Below are 18932 nucleotides of genomic sequence, written 5' to 3'. Positions count from 1 at the left end.
TGTGGCTCACCCTCCTTGTGGAGTGTGTCAATAGCTGCCTTCTGGACATCTCTCAAGTTAGCAGTCTCCCCTATGATTGTGGAGCCTACTGAAACAGACTAAGGGACCTTTTTAAATGCTTTGGAAGCCTTTGCAGGTGTTTGCAGTGTGATATGCTAATTTTGTGAGAAGCACCTGTATGTCACAAACCAGCAATACAGAACATGATGTATATAAAAAACAAACAAATATGGGTGCTACATTGTGTTAAATCGGAGGTAAACAAGGTTAGTCTAAGAAGGAAAATAGGCTCAGCTTAGCAGGTTGAGGTTTGATAGGCACAACACTATAATTGCTTTATAAAGATATGCAGTGGGGAAAATAAATATTTGATATACTGCCATTTTGCAAGTTTTCACACTTACAAAAAATGAACAGTTCTGTAATTTTTTATCATAGGTACAATTCAGCTGTGAGAGACCAACCTAAAAAAAAAGATCCAAGAAAATCACATGGATTGATTTTTACATAATTAATTCATTTGAATTTTATTGGCTCACAGACCTGTTAGTTTCTCTTTAAGTTGCACTCCTACTCTGCACTCATTACCTGTAATGATTGCACCTGTTTGAACTTGTTACCTGCATAAAAAACCTGTTCACATACTATCAATCACACTCCAAGCTCTCCACCATGGCCAAAACCAAAGAGCTGTCTGAGGACGCCAGGGCCAAAATTGTATACCTGCACAAGGCTGGGATGGATGAAAGCAGGTTGCGGGATGCAGTGACAAATGGGAGGCAGAGCAAGGGTTAACAAATATAATTAACAATAAAGGTACTCCTCGCAGGGAGATAAACAGTTAAACTGGGAAATAAAGGTGAATAGCCAAAATAGCAACAGTTCGTTCAGTAAACTTATCGTGTCTATGGTTTCCTCAGCCGCAAATGTTCCGATGAGGGTAGTAGTCCTTGTAGCTGTTGACATGTCCTCAAGGGGGTTCCAAGGTTAGCGATCCATCTTCTGGAGGCAGCGGTCGGTCTCCGGTACCTTCTGCTGAGCCCCTAGTCAATAGGCTGGTGCAGCCAATGCAACAATAGCTGCAGCAATCCAGGAGTTAAACGAGGGTTGTGGTACACTGTCCGGCAGTAAGGTCCACAGGGCACTCTCCTGTAACTGGCCCTGGGCTCTCTGCACATGCACCGACTTCACTGTCACTGGGTGTGCTGTGCTTCTCACTCTAGCTGTCTCGCTGGTGGCACTGAAAGCTATCTGCTGCAGTCCATCACAGCACCGGCACTTCAGTGCGAAGCGCTCTGCCCACGTTGCTGCTTGGGCACAGACGGCGGGAACCTCTGTCTCCCTTTGTGCACTTTTGCCTCAGCTTCCAGCTGGGTTATTTGTCTAAACCCGCCCCCACTACTTGGGTGATGGGGCCTGTGCGGTCTCCTATTCCTTCCCCCGGGAAACATGGGATGCAGCCTCAACAGTTCTGGACCCGGCTCAGTGCACATACCCGCAGCCCAGTCTATGTCCTTACATGGACTATAGGACAAAAGGCAAGCAGATTGGTGAGAAGGCAACAACTTTTGGCACAATTAGAAAATGGAAGAAACACAAGATGTCTTAATCTTCCTTGGTCTGGGTCTCATGCATGATCTTGCCTTGTGTGGCAACGATTATTCTGCAAAAGGTTAGGAATCAGCCCAGAGCTACACGAGAGGACCTGGTCAATGACCTGGACAGAGCTAGGACCATAGTCTCAAACAAAACCATTAAACTATGCCATCATGGATTAAAATCCTACAGATCATGCAAGGCCCCCCTGCTCTCACCAGCACATGTCCAGGCCCATCTGAAGTTCACCACTGACCATCTGGATGTTACAGAGGAGGCATGGGAGAAGGTCATGTGGTCAGAGGAGACCAAAATAGGACAATTTGGCATCAACTCCACTTATCGTTTTTGGAGGAGGAAGGACTAGTTCAACCTCAATTACACAGTCCCAACCATGAAGCTTGGTGGGGAAACCACATACTTTGGGGGTGGTCAAGATGACTGCACCGTATTGAAGGGGCGATGGATAGGGTCATGCATTGTGAGATTATGGCCAACACCTCCTACCCTAAGGGTACCGTCACACATTGAAATTTCCATCGCTACGACGTTACGATTCGTGACGTTCTAGCGATATCGTTACGATATCGCTGTGTCTGACACGCTACTGCGATCAGACACCCTGCTGAGAATCGTACGTCGTAGCAGATCGTTTGGAACTTTCTTTCGTCGCTTGATCACCCGCTGACATCGCTGGATCGTTGTGTGTGACAGCGATCCAGCGATGTCTTCGCTTGTAACCAGGGTAAACATCGGGTAACTAAGCGCAGGGCCACGCTTAGTAACCCAATGTTTACCCTGGTTACAAGCGTAAACGTAAAAAAACAAACCGTACATACTCACCCGTCGGTGTCCTTCAGGTCCCTTGCCGTCTGCTTCCTGCTCTGAGTGCCGGCCGGAAAGTGAGAGCAGAGCGCAGCGGTGCTGCGCTCTGCTCTCACTGTACGGCTGCACTCAGAGCAGGAAGCAGACGGCAAGGGACCTGAAGGACACCGACGGGTGAGTATGTACTGTTTGTTTTTTTTACGTTTACGCTGGTAACCAGGGTAAACATCGGGTTACTAAGCGCGGCCCTGCGCTTAGTTACCCGATGTTTACCCTGGTTACCCGGGGACTTCGGCATCGCTCCAGCGCCGTGATTGCAACGTGTGACCGCAGTCTACGACGCTGGAGCGATGATTATACGACGCTGCGACGTCACGAATCGTGCCGTCGCAGCGATGAAAATTTCAATGTGTGACGGTACCCTAAGTAGGAAGATTGAAGAAGGTTCGTGGCTGGGTCTTCCAGCATGACAATGACCCAAAATACACAGCCATGGCAATTAAGGAGTGGCTCCGTAAGAAGCATTTCAAGGTCCTTCAGTGGCCTAGCAAGTTTCCAGACCTGAACTCAATCAAAAATCTTTGGAGGAAGCCAAAACTCAATGTTGCCCAGCAACAGCTCAAAACCTGAAAGATCTGGAGAAGATCTATATGGAGGAGTGAACCAAAATCCCTGCTGCAGTGTGTGAAAACTAGGTCAAGAACTACAGTAAACTTCTGACCTTTGTAATTGCAAACAAAGGTTTCTGTACCAAATATTAAGGTCTGTTTTTCTTGTGTATTAAATATTTATTTCATGCAATAAAATGCAAATTAATTTTGTAAAAATCACGCTGTGATTTTTTTGAAATTTGATTTTGTCACTCACAGTTGAATCGTAGCTCTGATAAAATTTACACTTCTGTTCATTCTTTGTAGTTGGGAAAACTTGCAAATCGGCAATTTATCAAAAACTTATATAATATAAAAAATATATATTTTAGTACAAGTGCAACACACTTGTTTTTGCTCTCATTTTTCATGAGCTGAAATCGGAGATCTAAGACTTTCTATGTAGGCAAAAAGCCTTTTCCTCATATATTGTTCACAAATTTCTGTAAATCTATATTAATGAGCACTTCTCATTTGTCGAGATAATCCATCCATCTCACAGGTGTGGCATATCCGGATGCCGATAAGACATTATGATTATTGCACAGGTGTGCCTTAGGCTGGCCACACTAAAAGGGAACTCTAAAATATGCAGTTTTACAGTATTGGTGGAACTGGGGGAGGGTAGAGTGAAAAAAACAGTCAGGATCTTATATGACCACCACTTGCCTCATGTAGTGCAACACATCTTTTCTGCGTAGAGCTGATCAGGTTATTGATTATTGCCTGTGGAATGTTGGTCTACTCTTCAATGGCTGTGTGAAATTGCTGGATATTGGCAGAAACTTGGACATACTGTCATATACGCCGATCTTGAGCATCCCAAAAATGCTCAATGGGTGATATATCCAATAAATATGCTGGCTATGCAAGAGCTGAGATGTTTTCAACATAAAGGAATTGTGTACAGATCCTTGTAACATGGGGCCGTGCATTATCATTCTGCAACATGAGGTGATGGTCGTGGATTAATGGCACAGCAATGGGCCTCAGAATCTCGTCTTGGTATCTCTGTGTATTTGAAATAGTATCAATAAAATGCACTCCTGCCCATACCGTAACCCCACCGCCACCATTGTCCACTTAATTCATAACATTGATATCAACAAACTGCTCACCCTCACAATGCCATACATAGAGTGTCACCTGCCCTGCACAGTGATAACTGGAGTTCATCCATACAAGGAACACCTTTCCAACGTGCCAGATGACAAATAAGAGCATTTGCCTATTGAACTCAGTTACAACGACAAACTGCAGCCCGGTGGAGATCCTGATGAGGATGACGTGCTTCCCTCAGATGATTTCTGACAGTTTACGCAGAAATTCTTTGGTTATGCACACAAATTGAAGATACTGGATGTTGACGTCTGGGCAGGTGTAATACAAAATTCTCTGAAATGCCTTTGGAGACAGCTTATGGTAGAGAATTTAACATTCAATACACGGTTAACAGCTCTATTGGACATTCCTGCACTCAGAATCCTAGTTGCACACTCCCTCAAAATGTGCGACATCTGTGGCATTGTGCTGTGTGAACAAACTGCACATTTTAGAATGGCTTTTTATTGTGGCCACCCTAAGGCACATCTGAGCAATAATCATGTTGTCTAATCAACGTCTTAATATGCCACACCTGTGAGGTGGATAGATTATGTTGGCAAAGATGAAGTGCTCAATAACACAGGTCTAGCCAAATTTGTGAACAATATTTGAGAGAAAAAGGTCTTTTGTGTAGGTAGAAAAAAGGAAAATGAAAAATGGGAGCAAAAACAGAAGTGTCACATTTATATTTTTGTTCAGTGAATATCTTTGATTTGTACATGTATGTATACACATTTCATATCTCAGTATGTGAATTTGCAGGAATTACTTGGATGAGGGAAGACCCAGATCCTATATTGTCAGGGTCCATTCCTGGATATTATGCTATTGGAGATTAATATTTGCCCTACTGATACATTTTGATTGAGATATTTTTTAATTGGATTGTTTTCCCTTCCTCTAACACTAAATGAACTAAAGTTTGAACTAAATGGACTTTTTTAAACTTATGAACTTTGTTAGTGTATTATCTTACTGGCAAACTTTATCACTTGGTGTTTGGAAATGGAGTCCTGTGTAAGTAAAGAATTGATCAAGTAGATTTAATGAAAGCTTGTCATTAGATTATTAGGTCTATTTATTTAAGAAGACATTAAAAGATCATTGTCAAACCCAAATAAGTAAAAATTACAGGAATTTAAATTGGTCTGAACATACATCATTTGAGGTGTATGTTCCAGCATCTTTACAGATGTCTAGTTAAATCGTAAAGTAAGAGAGAAAGAGCTGGGTTGTCCACATCATCTCTTTAATGGTGTGTCAGCTAGTTTGGATAAACTGATGTCATTCATACCCAGCCGTTTTTTTATTTAAATATGAAAACTTAGTTGGGCTTCATGTTTACAATTTTCTATAAATATTATAATATCCCACAAATACTAACCTTATAAAAAATACAATAGTTACAGGGGTTATCCTTGACTTTCTTTTTTGGTTCTGTTGCTGATAACTAACCTACAGGTAGTTACTAAGTACCTGCTTGCTCTGTCCTGCAATGACGTATTCTGGCGTACGCAGCGATTCTCTGGCTTCATTTGACCTCACGTCAGAGTAGGTCTTTCTCCTCTGTCGAGATGGGATGACTACCGATGTTCTGTTAACTGACAGCCAACTCAACATAGTTAGAGAGTGTAGAGCTGGCTGTCAGTCAGCATGACAATGGCAGTAACAGGCATTCAACAGAGCAGAGTGGAAGAGAAGAAGCTGCTCTTTTGACGTTGCATCGTAAGGAAGCAGGAGAACCACAGACATGGGTTGTCTGCGATTGCTCTGAATGAGAACAGATTGTTTCAGGGCAGAACAGGCAGAAGTTAGCAACTATATACTAGTAAGTTCATAGCCTCAACCCCCCAAAAAAAATCCCCAAATCATCCAGAACCCCTTTAAAGTTCTATTTCAGACTTGTACAGTAACTTTAGCTGGAGCAAGTTTCAACTGTTCTCCATCTATAAAAAATGTATTATGTTCAACAGTAAGACAGTGTAAAAATGATTTACCCAAAAGGCGTCTCATCTGAAAGAATTGCAATCGTACCATATTGAGTATTGTCAGAACGTAGGTGGTGATGTTTCCATGACCATGATTTTGCATCATTTTCTTGTCAACAACTACAAGAGTTTCCACATTTAATGGTTTGTTCCGTAGTGGCTTTATCACAGACCGTTTGACCTTTCTTGGGTATTTGTATTCATCAGGTAAAATATATATGTCTTCTTTGGGAGGCTTAGGCATGTCTGAGTGAAAAAAAAAGTTTACAAAACAAATTATACATGAGCTTCGTATTAGAGTAGTTTTCATTAGAAAATGATTATCCTCACATATTTGTACAAACTCAGCAGATTCAATTGGTTTATATGTTTTCACTCCTACCACATATGCAGAAATTATCAGTTAAAGAGGACGTCTGCCAAAATATTAAAACTGGCATATTTTAGAAAACTGGAAGTAACAGCAAGAGCTAAAGTTTGGGGTGGAAGTTAGAAACACATATTTACCAAAGTGACAATTTAAGACTTAAAGTAGTTTTTCCAGATTTTTAAATATTGCACAAAAAGTATGCAATATTCTAAAGTAATTAACCATTATTTATGAGAAATTATCATGTTCCGCCCATCAATGACGTGACCATTGCAGCCATTAGGTCATCTTCATGGTTATGAGCCATATAAATATTCCTATCAAGAACAGTGACTGACTGCAGTGGTCACATGACTGTTGGATATACATGCACTGTGCATGAGCATCCTGGAATTAATGAATATATTACCTGCACTATTGCTATACATGTAAAAAACGTTGCTGTTGTATGGGACGTCATCACAGAACAAATGTAAAAAATTGTGACTAATGCTTTTCATTATTTAAGAACATTACACACAATCTGTACAATTTGCAAAAATCTGTGAAAACCCCATTAAAGAATACAGTATATTCTAGTTGGTGCAAATTTATTCATTCACTGCATGCCATCTGCCATGACAGTGGTCTGTTGCCAATGGACAAGAGAAGGAGCACCACCTCCTACCTGGTGTTATCTGCAGCTCTTCTTTTGATTAGCTAGTCTAGTGCAACGCCACACCAGGCCGGTTAATTAAAAGAAGAGCCGCGGATGCTGGCAGGTAAGCGGCAGTACTTTCTCAACCATCCAGAAGCCACAGATCGGTGTCATTGCCAATGGAGTGGGACATACAAAAAATTTCATACCAACTTTACTATATACTTATTTTTTACTATTGCATTTTAAAACATGTAACCCTTTTATTTTTCTGTTGTAGCACAAGGACAAATAGTGTTTTTGTTTGTACTGCATATTCACTTTCATGGCATCCACCATGCAATATAAAATACATGTTTTCTACTAGAATACAGTGGAAAGTTTATACCCTCTGGCAATAAAATGTCCATTAATGAAAATAAACCATGGTGGTTAAATTGCACAGCACAAAAGTTTAAGGCAAAAACAAAGAGCATCTAAAACCTTTAACTCCAGGACAATAAAGATCTCAATAGAATATGCCAAAAATAAATCAAACCAACAGTTAGCTACAGAGAAGCAAATCATCAGCAACATTAAAATAACCCCCTCCAACCCCCCCCCAGTTTTTTTATTAATACATTAATGCCAAAAAGATTAAAACAAATCTTAAAAGATGATTATAACAATATAATAATATAGGATAAAGAGAAAGTTAAGATAATAAATTCAACCACCAACCATTCAAAAAGAATCAGCGTAGGTTATTTATTCATTTACAAATTGCCATAAGGCAAATAATCCCTAACTAAAGATTCTGTGGTAAGATAAAATATCACCTTTATTTATTAAATTAATAGATCTAATGTGCAACATTAACAACACAAGGTTAGTATCGCTCACAATTACAAATAGTCTTTTTTTCCCTGAGTTACGATTTATATTTTATTAGTCATGATTTACAGTAGTAAATAAAGGGAGCCTTTCAATTGTATTCTTAAAAAATTAGTATGTTCAAAAAGTAAGAGAAATGGGTAATCGCTTTTGGGGGTGCAATTACTATTGAAATGTGATATGTAGCAGTTTTTTCACGGATTTAATTAGATTTCTATTCCTCACGTGGGTCAGCCTGTCCCTCAAAAGGAGTAATAACTCAGTTCTGAGATATTAGTAGCTGGCACTACTACTATATACCATTATAATGATTCCATTCTACCAGTATATATCTCTGGTAAGATAGGGGACTGACTAATTGAATTTTATTAATCAACTGAGTGCACAGTGCGGCAGCAAACCAACACCTTATTGCTTAGTGTTGACCAACTAAAACAATTTCTTTAAAATAAATAGCCATCTTCCATTTTTAAAGCAATCGTAACTCAGGACAAAAGATTTTTAATACTGACCAACACAAACCTTCTGTTTTTAATATTGCACATTAGCGCTATTAATTTAATAAAGGTTATATTTTATCTTACAATATAATCTTTATTTAGGGATTATTTGCCTTATGGCAATATGCAAATAATGAGACATTAAATAGGCACTTTTCATCTGGGTTCACAAATGAACTGCCTGTGCCAGGTATCATTCAGCAAGGCAAAAATCAAAGTTCAATACAAATATAAATAAATTAACAACAGCAGAAGTACAGATGCAATTGAGCAAAATAAATGCTGACAAATCCCCCGGACCAGATGCCATTCATCCACGGATATCTAGAGAGTTGAGTTCAGTAATTGTCTTTAGACACTCTTGTTACAGAGTCTGTGCCACAAGGTTGGAGGAAGACTGAAGTGATACTGATATTTAAGAAAGGTAAGAAGGTAGATCAAGGTAACTACTCTCGGATTTGACATCAGTGGTGTGCAAAGGTTGAGGTCATTTTAAGAGAAAATCTGCAAAAGTGTTGCAGAGAATATTATAACTAAAACCATTTTTAGGCTACGTTCGGCGACGCAACGCACAATGCAAATGTAAACGCATGCACAACGCAGCGTTTTGTGACGCATGCGTCCTTTTTTTTGCTTGATTTTGGACGCACAAAAAATGCAACTTGCTGCGTCCTGTGCGCCCTGACGCGTGCGCCGCAGTGACGCATGCATCACAAAACGCAAGTGCAACGCATGTCCATGCGCCCCCATGTTAAATATAGGGGTGCATGACGCATGCGTCGCCGCAGCGGCGCCCGACGCTGCGTCGCACAACGCTAATGTGAACGTAGCCTTAGTTCTGTTTTAGCTGGAAGAGTACAGAACTATAGCTGAAATACAACAGGTTACTTACTGGTAGCTGCTTTTTCCAGAACCCATGACAGCACACCTGAGAGAGGGATCTCCCCACCATGGACAGGAAACCTGAAACCTACTGAAATAAAAGGGCACACCTCTCCCCCGCATCAGTTGGGTTACAGAGCATGAGGGGACTTCCAAACAGATTACACACATAACAGACACCACATCAAAAAACACCCAATCTATAGTGCACACCCATATGGTGTGAAAAAGGAAGGGGAATATAAGGGCGCTATCATGGGTTCTGGAAAAAACAGCTACCGGTAAATAACCTTGGTGTTTTCTCTTCACCCATGATAGCACAGATTTATGGAGAATTGAAACACCTAAGGGGGGTCATGACTTGCTGCACCCTTCTACCAACCTGCTGCTGGGAGCTGCCAGTGATATTTACATTTCCCCCTGTTGAGGCTTGAAGCTGAAGCAGTCTGCTCTCTTCCTCTTTGGAGTTCCTGGAGGATGTCTGTGTTACATCTCTGAGTCTACTCAAAATAAGTGTTCCCCTTGTTTGTCTTTCCCAGCTGTCTTTAGTGGTAGTGGGGATCGACTAGTGTCACCCCATCATCCCCTACGTATGGCTTATCACCAGGGTCAGGCAGGGATTAAGCTTCTGCTTGGCAATAGGTGCCGAACGTATATAGAAACGTTTAAGGCAGACAGTGTGACTTTAGATCTGCCTAGGGGTCTCCACTCCACCCTTCCCTAGTGTTTGGCTCCCTTCCCCTTATCCCTTCATGTTGCACTTAGTCTTTCCTACACTGTGCGTGACATTATGGGACTCTGTGTCCAAGGTTACAAAGGAACTGTGTAAGCTGCTTCAGATAAAACAACTGTGCAAGTCAGTGTACCATCTACAGACCGATGGTCTAATTTAAAGATTTAACAAAACCCTTAAATCTATGTTTAAAAAGTGGTCTCCAAAGATGGGAAGGATTGGGATATGTTACTGCCCTATTTAAATGTTTGCAGTCAGAGAGGTACAGCAGTCTTCAACGGGGTTCTCATCATTCAAGCTATTATACGTCAGGCAGCCCAGGGGTCTGCTGGACAGATAGATGTGGGAGCAAGAGTTTACTAACCATAAAATGTGATAGAGTGTGTTCAGCATATGCAGGACCAGATCGCGGTGGCTTTGCCTATAGCAAAGTAACACTTTCTGGACACCCAGGCAGTGCAGAACCAAGCGTATAATAGAAAGGCCAAAGTTAGGTCCTTTTAACAAGGTGATCGGGTATTAGTTATAAAGCCCACCGTAGAAAGTAAGCTCATGGGCTATACGAAGTCCAAGAAAAGGTAGGGAAGCTTAATTACATTGTATACAAGCCTGGGAAGAGGAAATCCGAGCAATTATATAATACTAGATTGTGGCCCGATTCTAACGCATCGGGTATTCTAGAATATGCATGTCCCCGTAGTATATGGACAATGATGATTCCAGAATTCGCGGCAGACTGTGCCCGTCGCTGATTGGTCGAGGCAACCTTTATGACATCATCGTCGCCATGGCAACCATTATGACATCTACGTCGATACTGTGCCCGTCGCTGATTGGTTGAGGCCTGGCGGCCTCGACCAATCAGAGATGTGGGATTTCTATGTCGATACTGTGCCCGTCGCTGATTGGTCGAGGCCCAGGCGGCCTCGACCAATCAGCGAATGGATAAACGGGACAGACAGACAGACGGAAAAACCCTTAGACAATTATATCTATAGATAAATCTGCTAAAAATATGGGGGAAAAAAGGAATGTATGGTTGCAGATGCAACTCCGGTCGTATCATCTGGGGACCCTCTATCACTGGCCTGGAAGGAGGCCAGGTATGAGGGAAAGATAAGCGATGCCCTCTTAAAACCGCAGCAGGAGGCACGGAAATTATTGCAGCAGAATACGTACATATTCTCGGAATTGCCCGACTGTACTTCTGAGTTCAACCATGACATTGTCACCGAGCCTCAGATAATTGTACAAATAAAACAATGCCATGTGTTGGAGGCAAGCTATTGTGGCTGCTGTGAAACAAATGCTCCGGCGTTACTGAGGACTCCCAGAGTGAGAGGGCTAATACCACCGTTCCAATTCCAAAGTCGGACGGATCATTACCCTTTTGTAACTATTTCTGGAAAGTGAATGAAGTGTCAAAATTTGACCTTTATCCAATGCCCCGGGGTACATGAACAGATTGAGAGACTGGGGCAGGTTTATTACTTCACTTCGCTCAATCTGATCAAGTGTTACTGGAAGGTGCCTCTGACAGTCTGCAAAAGAAAATACCATCTTCATAGGGCTATATCAGTGTCATATTGCTTTTCAAGTTACATGGGGCCATGTTCACATTCCAGAGACTGATGGACATAATTTTAGAGCCCCCATCAGAAATATGTGTCTGTGTACTTGGATGATGTCATCTGTAGTACTGACTGGCATGCCCAGGTGCAAGTACTAGTGGATTTGCTCAACCCTGCCATCACACCCAAAAACATGCAATAGGTCTCGAGGCAGCCTGGTACTTGGGGTACGTGGTTGGTGGTTGTGGTTATCAAACTCCAAACAAAAAATCAGGACCATTCAAAACTAGACCCGACCTCTTACTATGAAACAGGCAAGAGCATTCCTAAGCATCATTGGGTATTATCGACGATATATACATAATTTTTCCAGGAGAATGACAGCACATCCTCACGAGGCCAAACTTCAAGAAAAGCTTTAATTGGGCAAATGGATACCTCGCAGGTAGGCCTGGGAGGGGTTTTGTCCCAAGAGGTGAAAAGAGAAGAACATAAGTCACCTACTTGAGTAGGAAACTTACCCAGAGAAAAATTATAGTGTAGTGGAGGAGTGCTTGGTGATTAAATGATCCTTGGAGTCCCTACATTATTATTTACTGGGGTGACAGTTTCACTTGGTAATGTACCATTCACCCCTGGTCTGGATGAGAAATGCCAAGGAGAGAAATGCTCAAGTAACCAGATGGTGTCTGTCATTGAAAAACGTAAACTTCTCAGTCAAACATCGAGCTGGTAAGGTGCAAGGAAATTCGGATGCCCTATCACAAGCACCCTGTATTCTAACTAGCGTTCAACCCCCCAAATTTCAACAGAATGGGGTTATGTAAAGCAGTGAGGAGAATCATATGTGTCCATCAGGATGTGCATAGAAACATCTTAAACCCACTGGAGAGCATAGTAATTACAGCCAAAGCTGTGGGTACAATGCAAAATAAAAGAGTGCGGATTTCGTTAAGCTATTTTTGGAGAGATATATAAGGTGGTAGGATAGTAGTGGGACGGATCTCTCCCTCCACTCTGGGACTTGGAAATGGCCCATGTCCATGATTCCCATTTCAACTTTCAGTTGAGGTTTGAGTGTGTCAGTATTTGGTTTTGCCAACAGAGCAGGAGCCCTGTGGAGGCCTGTCTATGTGAGACTGACTCAGACCAGAAACATGAGCATGCCATTACTGCACCCTCAGATTATATGATGATGCGGTCGTCCATGGCAATGGACTGAAATGGACGTTCTGGCTGCGAACCAGAGGATAAAGTTTTGGATGTGGTTGTAAGTTGGAAAATTAACAGATGTTTAAGTTGAATTTTCTTAGGTCAGTGCCTCAGTCGCACGAGCACGAAACTCGATGCCTTACAGTCAACGGCATGCAATGACAAAAACGGACTTCAAATTATCTTGTGCTTTTTTGTCTGAACATGTACGTTTGTTAAAACAAATATAGAAATGTAGTGTGCTACGTTTCTGTGCGAGTCTGCTCAAATGGACATGTTCAGAGGAAAAATTACGAAAGTAGTTCATTTGAACTCAGTTCATGTTCACTGTAGTATTTAGCACCATCAACAGTTTGCTTGGATTCGGCATTTAGGGTGGAACTCCCAGATGCATTGCAGAACCAGGGTCTGAAGCAATCTGCAATGACTAGTTCAGTCCTATAAATCTTGGTGCCATCAACTCTGCTGCAATCAAGTATCTGATAATCTCATCTCTGTCAAGACTGCCGTTCACACCTCTGCAATCAAGTTTCATTATTATTTTTAATCTCCGCTCTTCCTATGCTGCTCATGCTTTTAGCTATCCTGTTTCTGAGAGTTAATGCATGTCAGCCACAAGTTGTCAGACTGCCTATACATTTAGTGTTCCTGGGTGCATTCACATATCTGGCTCTACTTCATTTGGTACCTACAAATAAATTCCTAAAGTATCAATATTATGTATTTTGCCCAACACACTGCATTGCAAACTAATGAAATGATTTTTAGTACTGGCTTCTTATGAGATAAGCATTAATCTACTAGTCTGGCTTTTACATTCTTAAGGAGTCAACCAAAAGGAGTACACTCTAAAACATGTGCCTATGAATGTCATAATATCTTCTTATCTTGTTTTTACTGCCACACCAGTAACTAGCTGTACATAAATTCTGATAAAGAGTAGAAACAGGCAGATAATTAACCCCTTCACCCCAAAGCCCGCTTTCACCATCCTGATGTAGGTCAAATTTTCCAATTCTTACTATTGTTGCTTTATGTGGTTGCAGGAAGATGGACCGGGTTGGTGATGCTTCTCTCGTGCCAGTTCCGGAACTATCGGGGCTGTCAGCATTGTTGCTGGAGGTAAAGCTTTCCAACCCGGACAGACCTTTGCACTCAACTGTTGGGGGCGTGTCAGTATAAAAGAGGTGGTGCCCAGGAAAGCAGGACACTTGGCGGGAAGACAGAGCGTGCAGTAGGAGAAGGTAGACTCACTTTATGTGGGGCTGCGCAATAACACAGGCCCACGCTGCAGTACCTCAGACCTTACGCACACTGACAATGAGGGACAAGAGGTTTCCTTGATCTGGGCACTATATTGATGTGGTTTCCCATGGCTGTGTGTCCACTAGTTGGATGCAGTCCTTCTCAGCCCTTATTCACATGCATGTCACTTGACAAACGGTAATGTGTTTAATATCAGAGTTAGGACTGTCTCAATCAGGGTCACTGTGAAGTGGTGGGATGGATTTTGATTAAAAAAAAACATGTTAACTAAGTACCCTATATTGTATTCATGCACTATTGCTGTTTATTTATTTGCTGCAGGGTATTCATTCACTATGTTTCTGTTTTTTTGTTTTTTTATCTATTGCTGAATGACTTTATAAATAGTTTTGACTATCCGCTTGCTCAACCCCTTTGCTCTGATCCGCTATTCTCCTGACCAGACTATGACACGACTTTGCCTTTATATTTTCCCTTTTGCTCATGTGCTTTGTTGGTATCTGATCCCAGAACGTTTCACTATCTTGCCTCACAGCCTGTCCATGAACTGTAACTAGTGTTACAGTGCTCCACAGGAATTAAATCAATGTATTAGGAAAAAACTAACATTTTAATTTTTCCCACAAAAATCTTCATTTAGCCCCAAATTTTCCATTTTTACAAGGAGAACAGTAGAAAATGAACCAATTTATTTTGCAATTTCTTCTGAGTGTGCAAATACACCATATGTGGAGGAAAACTACTGTTTGGGTGCACGGCAAACATCACAAAAGAAGGAGTATCATTTGAATTTTGGAGTGCAAAATTTGCTGGAACAGATAGCGGTTGTCATGTTGTCACGCTGGGTGAAGGATAAGTGCACAACAACAGTGAGGGTGAGGGGGAGCCCAAACACTAGGAAAGAGGGGAACACTTAGCTTGAGAAGACAACTGAGGTGTCACGCCAGCAATCCTCCAAGAATCATCTGAGAAGGAACTTACAAATAGACAGACAAGAGCTAACACCAGCACCATGCTACATCAATTGAATGTATTTAAACCTACATCACAGGTGTGTAATTAGCAGCAGAAGGTGGAGATAATTTTGGGTCCTAGAGGGAGAAGGAGATCGCTCCATAACAGAGATGGAAAAATCAAGAAGGTGCTTCAGCTAATCACAAAGATCTTCACATCTGACACACCCGTGACACACGTTTGCAAAGCCCCTGAAGTGACTAAGCAGTGGAAACCCCCATAATTGACTCATTTTGGATACGACACCCCTGAAGGAATTTATCTAGAGGTGTGGTGAGCACCTTAAATCCACGTAGGATTTACAGAAGTTTATACTGTTGAGCTGTGAAAATGAAAAAAATGTTTTTATTTCACACAAAAATGTTGCTGTAGCAACAGATATTTCATAATCAAAAGATTAGCAGGGGAAAATAGACTATACGATTTGTTATGCAATTTATCCCAAAGCCCAGATAGCACATATGTGGTGGGAAACTACTGTTTGGGTACATAGCAGTGCTCAGAAGGGAAGGAACACCAATTGAGTTCTGGAGCGCAATTATGGCTGGAACAGATTGCAGATGCCATGTCACATTTGAAGTGCCTATGTCATGCCAAAACAGCAGAAACCCCTACAAGTGACCTCATTTTGGGAACTATGCCTCTTTAGGAATTCATCTAGTCATGTAGTAAGCATTTTTAATCCTCAGGTGATGCACAGAATTGTATAACATTGGGCAGAGTCAATGGAAAAATCATATATAAATTTTACTTTTGCCCAAAGTTTGCAATTTTCAAAAGGCATAGTAGGAGAAGATGGACCACAAAATATGTTACACAATTTTTCCTGAATACGCCAATACCTCATATGCGGTTGAAAACTACTTTTGAGGCACAGTGCAAAGCTCAGAAGGGAAGAAGCGCCATACTGTAGTGCACATTTTGCTGGAATGGTGTGATGGTGCCATGCCACATTGGTAGTGCCTTTGTTGAGGTGCCAGAACAGCAGAATCCCACAAAAAATGTAGTTTGAAGACAAATTATCATAGAATAGTCTATAAAAAGTCAAACAACATTTTTTTTGTAAAAATGTAACAATTTTTTTCTTTACAACCCAATGGTATAAAGTTCTGTGATCCATACAGTATGTGTTGTCAATATGATCCCTGCACCCTTTTATGTATTTACTAGCTGAAGAGCCCGGCATTGCCTGGGCATAGTAAATATCTGTGGTTAGTTATAGCACCTCACTTCTCTTATTTTCCCATCACTCCTCTCATTCCCCCCTCACTCCTCTCATTCCCCCCTACCACTTGTGATTTCGACCTCACATCTGTCATTTTCTGATCACTCCACTATTTTCCCTCACTCCTCTCATTTTGCACTCACACCTTTTCATTTTCACCTCACACCTCTCATTTTCCCCTCAGTATATACATGTTTGTCATCTCCCTTATACATAGTATACACCTGTATGTCATCTCCTGTATATAGTGTATACCTGTATGTCATCTCCCCTGTAAATAGTATATACCTGCTGTATGTCATCTCCTCCTGTATATTGTATATACCTATGTGTCATCTCCTCCTATATATAGTATATACCTGTATGTCATCTCCTGTATATAGTATATACCTGTATGTCATCTCCCCTGTATATAGTATGTACCTGCTGTATGTCATCTCCTCCTCTATATACCTATGTGTCATCTCCTCTTTTATATAGTATATGCCTGTATGTCATCTCCTCCTGTATATAGTATAAACCTGTGTGTCATCTCCCCTGTATATAGTATATATGTGTGTGTCATCTCCCCTGTATATAGTATATACCTGTGTGTCATCTCCTCCTGTATATAGTATATGTCTGTGTGTCATCTCCTCCTGTATATAGTATATATTTGTGTATCATCTCCTCCTGTATATAGTATATACCTGTAAATCATCTTCTCCTGTATATAGAATATACCTGTAAGTCATCTCCTGTGTATAGTATATATCTGTATGTCATCTCCTGTATATAATATATATCTGTGTGTCATCTCCTCCTGTATACCTGTATATAGTATATATCTGTGTGTCATCTCCCCTGTATATAGTATATATGTGTGTGTCATCTCCCCTGTATATAGTATATATCTGTATGTCATCTCCTCCTGTATTAGACCTCGTTCACACGTTATTTGCTCAGTATTTTTACCTCAGTATTTGTAAGCTAAATTGGCAGCCTGATAAATCCCCAGCCAACAGGAAGCCCTCCCCCTGGCAGTATATATTAGCTCACACATACACATAATAGACAGGTCATATGACTGACAGCTGCCGTATTTCCTATATGGTACAGTTGTTGCTCTTGTAGTTTGTCTGCTTATTAATCAGATTTTTATTTTTGAAGGATAATACCAGACTTGTGTGTGTTTTAGGGCGAGTTTCATGTGTCAAGTTGTGTGTAGAGTTTTGTGTGGCAACATGCATGTAGTGACTTTTGTGAGATGAGTTTTGTGTAGCGACATGCGTGTAGCAACTTTTTGTGTGTCGAGTTGCATGTGACAGGTTAGTGTAGCAAGTTGTGTGCAGCAAGTTTTGCGCATGGCGAGTTTTGCGCATGGCGAGTATTATGTGTGGTGCGTTTTGAGTATGTGCAAGTTTTGTGTGAGGCAACTTTTGCATGTGTTGCAACTTTTGTGCATGTGGCAATTTTTCCGCGTGTGCACGTTTTGCGTGTGGCGAGTTTTCCATGAGGTGAGTTTTGCACGTGTGGCGAGTTCTGCGTGAGCCTAGTTTTGCATGTGGCGAGTTTTGTGCATGGTGAGTTTTGAGTGGCGACTTTTGTGTTTGGACTTTTATGTGGCGAGGTTGGTGTATGTGTGTTGAAATGTGTGCTGAGGGTGATATGTGTTCAAGCACGTGGTAGTGTGTGGCGCATTTTGTGTGTGTTCATATCCCCATGTGTGGTGAGTATCCCATGTCGGGGCCCCACCTTAGCAACTGTACGGTATATACTCTTTGGCGCCATCGCTCTCTCTTTAAGTCCCCCTTGTTCACATTTGGCAGCTGTCAATTTGCCTCCAACACTTTTCCTTTCACTTTTTCCCCAATATGTAGATAGGGGCAAAATTGTTTGGTGAATTGGAATGCGCTGGGTTAAAATTTTGCCTCACAACATAGCCTACGACGCTTTCGGGGTCCAGACGTGTGACTGTGCAAAAGTTTGTGGCTGTAGCTGCGACAATGCAGATGCCAATCCCGGACATACACACATACATACATACACACACACACACACATTCAGCTTTATATATTAGATTAATATGTAACATGGGGTCACTTATGGGGGGATGCTGTTGTTCTGGCACTATAGAATCTGTATATAGAGACTGAAAACAAATTATCGTAGAATAGTCTGCAAAGAGTCAGACTTCATATACAGAGCCTTTAAGTGCCAGAAGAGCAGAATCCCCCCAACAAGTGAACCTATTTTGGAAATTACACTACAATTTATCTACAGGTGCAGTGATGATTATGACTATGGATATTTTCCAGAAACAAGCATCAGTGAAAATTGCAAATCTGCTGTAGCAGTGCCCATACATTGTAGTGCCTATACATTGTGCTCAGTTCGTGTTTCTGGAGATAAGGACTCCTTAAATTAAGCAGGCTCTCATTGCTATAGAAATGCCAAAAGTGGATGCCAAGTGTGGTTTAGGCACACTGTGGGGCTCAGACGGCAGT

The 18932-nt window shown here is 41.4% G+C and overlaps 1 protein-coding gene across 1 annotated transcript in view; it reads right to left on the bottom strand.

Moving 5' to 3' along the window:
• The window catches only part of ADAMTS16 (ADAM metallopeptidase with thrombospondin type 1 motif 16), a 370445-nt gene that overhangs the window by 289356 nt on the left and 62157 nt on the right, over window positions 1-18932 (bottom strand). Inside the window, exon 5 of the mRNA XM_077269610.1 lies at window positions 6210-6409. Within this exon, the coding sequence (XP_077125725.1) occupies window positions 6210-6409 (200 nt within the window). The remainder of the gene's footprint in view (window positions 1-6209; window positions 6410-18932) is intronic.

The sequence above is a fragment of the Ranitomeya variabilis genome, chromosome 6 (genome assembly GCF_051348905.1).
Source record: "Ranitomeya variabilis isolate aRanVar5 chromosome 6, aRanVar5.hap1, whole genome shotgun sequence".
Classification (NCBI taxonomy): Eukaryota; Metazoa; Chordata; class Amphibia; order Anura; family Dendrobatidae; genus Ranitomeya; species Ranitomeya variabilis.
Note: the sequence above shows the minus strand (reverse complement) of the source record. Positions and strands in the feature narration are given on the sequence as shown.